The sequence below is a fragment of the Nannobrachium achirus genome (assembly GCF_963921795.1).
Source record: "Nannobrachium achirus genome assembly, chromosome: 9".
Taxonomy (NCBI): Eukaryota; Metazoa; Chordata; class Actinopteri; order Myctophiformes; family Myctophidae; genus Nannobrachium; species Nannobrachium achirus.
The window spans coordinates 24,230,238-24,235,237 of record NC_137818.1 but is presented as its reverse complement, the minus strand read 5'-3'; the positions used below and the strand labels follow the sequence as shown (position 1 = coordinate 24,235,237).

The 5,000-nt window shown below is 42.1% G+C and overlaps 1 protein-coding gene across 2 annotated transcripts in view; it reads right to left on the bottom strand.

The window, feature by feature from the left end:
- prkar2aa (protein kinase, cAMP-dependent, regulatory, type II, alpha A) overlaps positions 1-5,000 on the bottom strand; it is a 67,141-nt gene that overhangs the window by 13,282 nt on the left and 48,859 nt on the right. For both annotated transcript variants that reach the window (XM_080733338.1, XM_080733339.1), the window contains exon 3: positions 4,539-4,574. In XM_080733338.1, the coding sequence (XP_080589464.1) occupies positions 4,539-4,574 (36 nt within the window). The remainder of the gene's footprint in view (positions 1-4,538; positions 4,575-5,000) is intronic.

Here is a 5,000-nt window from a genome sequence, read left to right as displayed (position 1 = left end):
CAAATTATAGCAGAGACTATCAGGAATTGAATTATTATATTATCAAATGGTTTATTCTTATTGGCACTTCTTAAAGGAGTAGTTCACCCCCAAAATGCCATGGAGCCAATGGAGACTCATTCCTAAAACAGAAATTTGATTACAATAAATGCATGCCTATTGATTCCCATGTGGGTCCCCATCCGGAATCAATGGGGGGAGTGTACTATTATCACATTTTTGTCTTAGTAATGCGACAAATAACATAAAAATATATTATTGAACTCCATGGCGTGAGTAATCAAAGAAAAAAAAAGTCATTTTGGGGATGAACTACTCCTTTAAAAAAATAGCATCTCTCGTACCTAACTGCAACTGTAATACCAATAATGAAAGTAGCTATTTTACTTAATAATAAACACAATTTGTAAAATGATATACTGCTATACTGCTAGCTACAGCAGTGGCTGAGACGACAGGAAGAAAAACAGAGCGAACATGTGCGCGAGTGTGCATGCCATCCGATCCGCGACTGGTTCGGCCCTCATCAAGTCGCCTTTCATCCAATTCGGCCCTCACCCCAAAATGAGTTCGACACCCCTGCTATAGACAGACAGACTCACACACACACACACACACACACACACACACACACACACACACACACACACACACACACACACACACACACACACACACACACACACACACACACACACACACACACACACACACACACACACACACACACACACACACACACACACACACACACACAGAGCAAGCAGATATTCCTGGCCCTCTCTATGGAGGCTGCCATTTTCTTTTACAGAGGGTGTGTGCTTAAAAAAACATCTTTTCACTTCCTCCCAAGTAAGGAAGTGACACGGACTTGTCTGTTGCCAGATTTTGCCAAAGAAATAAGCCCAACAGAAGCAACTAGGCTATACTACTTTACATTTACAATTGAAAATAGCAGATCAGCAAGCTCACAATGTGTCACATTGCGACGGGGACGTATCTCCATTCCGACATTGACTTCTTATTGTCAGAGTGGCAACACTTCCACAGAGGTTAAGTTTAGAGTTAGGGTTAGGCATAGGGTTAGTGTCGGAAAGGAGACATGTCAAAAAGGAGACATGTCGGAATGGAGACATGTAACCCATTGTGACACATTGTGAGCTTGTATATTTGCTATTTAAAAAAATATTTAGGGGAAAAAAAGAAATTTGAATATTTTTGAAACATTTTAACAACATAAATCTGTGTGGAGGTCCCTGGCACCACATATTTTCAGATGGGGGTCTGCAACTGTGGACAAATATGTTAATCTGGGGTCCTTGATATGAAAAGATTTGGGAACCACTGGTTTAAAAAATATTAGAAAGTAAGCAACTATACTATTTTTTAGAAACACAAATTGCTTATTATAAGCGGACATGGCAACCCATGTACATTCAGATCCCAGAGCCTAGAACGCCAACTACTGGCACTTTAATGCAAGGACAACAGGAAACCAAATTATGTTTTTCAGGCCAGCTCCGCCTCTTTCAGGATATGAACAGGAAACCGGGGGCGGGGCCAGGAATAACGTGAATAAATGCAACAGAAAGAAAGAGAAGCAGAAGTTTGGGGAATGTGTTATGCAACGCTTAACAGTGAGGGGAGGACATTATCGCCTAAAGACTGCAGAGGCGATGTGTTATCTTCTACTGTAGTGGAACAGCAGAGTGACGTTTGTGTGTTGAGATTAAGACGCTGCAGATAATGACTTGTACTTGTGGACGGTTGTGACTTGGTTGGCTGGAGTCAGGGTTGTTGTGGTCTGACATGTGGCGGTCATAAATGGTTATCGTTGGGGTCTGGTGGAGAGGGTGGGTGACCCAACTAGTTCATTGACACGACCGCCAAATCATTTTTGGTTAGGAGCATAGACAAACAGACTAATGCGATGGGTGGAGAAGGTGGAGAACTGGAATATAGTATTTTTAAACTAGAAAAGTGTGGTCAGTAGAACACAAATCAGCCAGGAGGCATGCTCTAATAATAATAGTGAAGTAGTATGCAGTGACAAGCATTTTTTGCCCCTTAGGGTCGATGCATACTCCACTTTTAGAGAAGAATTTATTTTTGTTGGGCTCTGTCTAAACTACAATATGACGCCATTCAGAGGTTCAGGTAATCTGCTACCTTCCTCCAGCTTTCTCTTAGATTTGTCATTCAAATGTATCTCGTAATCTATATCACCCAATATTTGCTTAGTGAATCCTTTGAGCAAGGAAGTTTGGCAACTTATGGCAGTGGGCCGTATAAAGTAGATGTCTTCACCAAAAAAAAAAAACAAGTGCTACACAAGAACAATTTTGGTGTAACTATGAGATTTGTTGAAAAACATTTTTATTACATGAATAACCCTAACCCCTAACTACAATGTCACTTGGTATTTCCTGGTTTTACACAGACAAGATGCCAGTGGAACGCACACTCAGAAGAGAGAGAATCCGCACTGTTTGCCAGTGATACTTGATATGTGCAATGACAATGCAATTTTCAAATGTTGGCATTTCAGCCTCAAGCCTTGGCTTGTGCTGGCGAATTGCATGTCTGCAATTTAGAGATGTTACCGATCAATCAGCAATGGATCGGATCGGGCCGATCAAAGCGTGATCGGCGATAATCGGTGGTTTAGATCAAAAGGTAAATTCACCGATCCGATCGGATCGGTGCATCCGATCAACCAGCCGTTCAGTATGCCCACTTGAGGCCATTTTGGGGTATTGATTTCCACAGTGCTGAAGGAATAATTAGTTACTGCTATGATAATAAATACATAGTAATGCTAGTAAATAACTATAAGGCAAATATATAAATGAATTCATGAGTGAATTAATGAATTAAAGTTAAAACATTAACATTTAGAAAATATAAATAATAACTTGATCGGATCGGTGATTGATCGGTATCGGGTGATCAAACTTTTGTGATCGGTGCTCACTGATCGGTTCCAAAAAACCTGATCGGACCATCCCTAGTGCAATTGGCTAGTACCGGTACATCCACTAAGCCGGATGGACACCAATTTGGCTAGTGTTGGTCCATAGCCTTATATAGTTGTCAGTGATAAAATGAAATGAAAATATGAAATGAACATATTCGGGAGAAGAGGTTCCTGGCCTGCTGGCAGCGCGCAAAAGCAATATGGCACTGATCGGTCAGACAGACAGAAGGACAGGTACGAAACTGCGAAATGTATTATTCTCCAGCCTCAGATTAACTATGCTAACCTCACAGAGGAGCATCGTCTTGATGGGCTGGCTGTAATCTCCACATAATATAATCCATTAACCCAAATCCTCTAAATCAGTCAGGGTTTGGTGAAATAGGCCCTGAAGGTCAGACGAGACTCAAACTTTTGAAGAACCAAAGAGACGGGAGCCCCTTTTGGGGTAGTTGTTGCTATGTACAGTATATAGCAACATACATCTTTTGTAATTTTTGAATAGATATTTGGAGTTTTTTCGAAATCTTAGGTCAGGATTTAGAAGGCATTTTTATAATCAGCCTCAGTCCTAAAGGGGTTAAACTTAATATGCTTCTTATAATGGGCTGCTTATACACAGATTGTGATTGACTGTCAATCAACAACGTAAGATATACATACAAGACCCTTCCCTGCTGTCGATGGGGGATTAATAAAAGTATAAATTAAACTTAAAATGTTTTAAATGTTGGCACCAAACAGACAAACTGCTGTGTGTTTATTCACCATGTGAATAATGAGATGTTGATTGTGATTCAGGCCAGGGTGACCACAGGTTTTACCAAATTACATGTAAACAATAAAATAATACAAAATAAAGTACCCAGATTAGAATGAAATAGAAGATAAACTTAACCAGTGGAAATAAGAAATAAAATGACAGAAAAGTAAAGTGTGAGTGTGAGCTGTTAGATTTCATACTAGAAGTATCAAGACAAATGCTCGGAAATGAGAACACACTTTTCAGGACCTGCAGGCACCCTGGTTATTAGAAACCTAGACAGAGTGATGGGTTTGTGTGCGTGTGTGAGTGTGTGCCTGTGCGCGTGCGCGTTGGCAGAGATTAGCATCACCATGCCCCACCCAGACTGTGTGACGGACCATGACATGTAATTACTGGTATGTAAACACCAGGCCAGTAATGCAGGCTTGTGTGTGTGCGTCTCTGTGCGTGTGTGGGAAAACAGCAGCCAAGGTCACACATGAATACACACCATCAGAAGAACTGAGATTCACACAGGAGAGCAAGCCAAACATCACGTCTTACAGAGAGAGACACAAGAGGCAGGCACACACACACACACACACACACACACACACACACACACACACACACACACACACACACACACACACACACACACACACACACACACACACACACACACACACACACACACACACACACACACACACACACACACACACACACACACACACACACACACACACCAATTCTGCAGACAAACACAAAATTACACAAAGTGTAGTGTACCCAAACAAACTCACACACGCTTACCTGAAACTCTCCTGTTGAATCTGCTGGGGGGTGGAGCTGTAAAAAGAGAGAGAAGAGAAGAGTGAATTTAATATCACTGGCTCTCATACATAATGACAGTGCACATAAATTGACAATTTGAAATCACCGTCACCACTATTATGGTCATGCTGATGACACTCAACTGATTGTTTTTCTCCCCCCCCCCCCCCCCAAACCCCAAACCCCCCCCCCCCCCCCCACCCTCCGCCAAATGGGCTGAAGAGTGCATCACTGCATGCTTGGCAGAACATCGCACAGTGGATGTCTTCCCAGACCACCTCAAGCTCAACGCAGACAAGACTTAACTTCTGCCCTGGAAAGTCCTGCCCCTGCAGGATCTAAAGCAATTCCATCAACAACGCCCTGGTGGCTCCTGTTCCACAGACCCACAAACACAGGAAATCTGCTCATTGCTTCTTTAAAAACACCCAGGCCAATGCT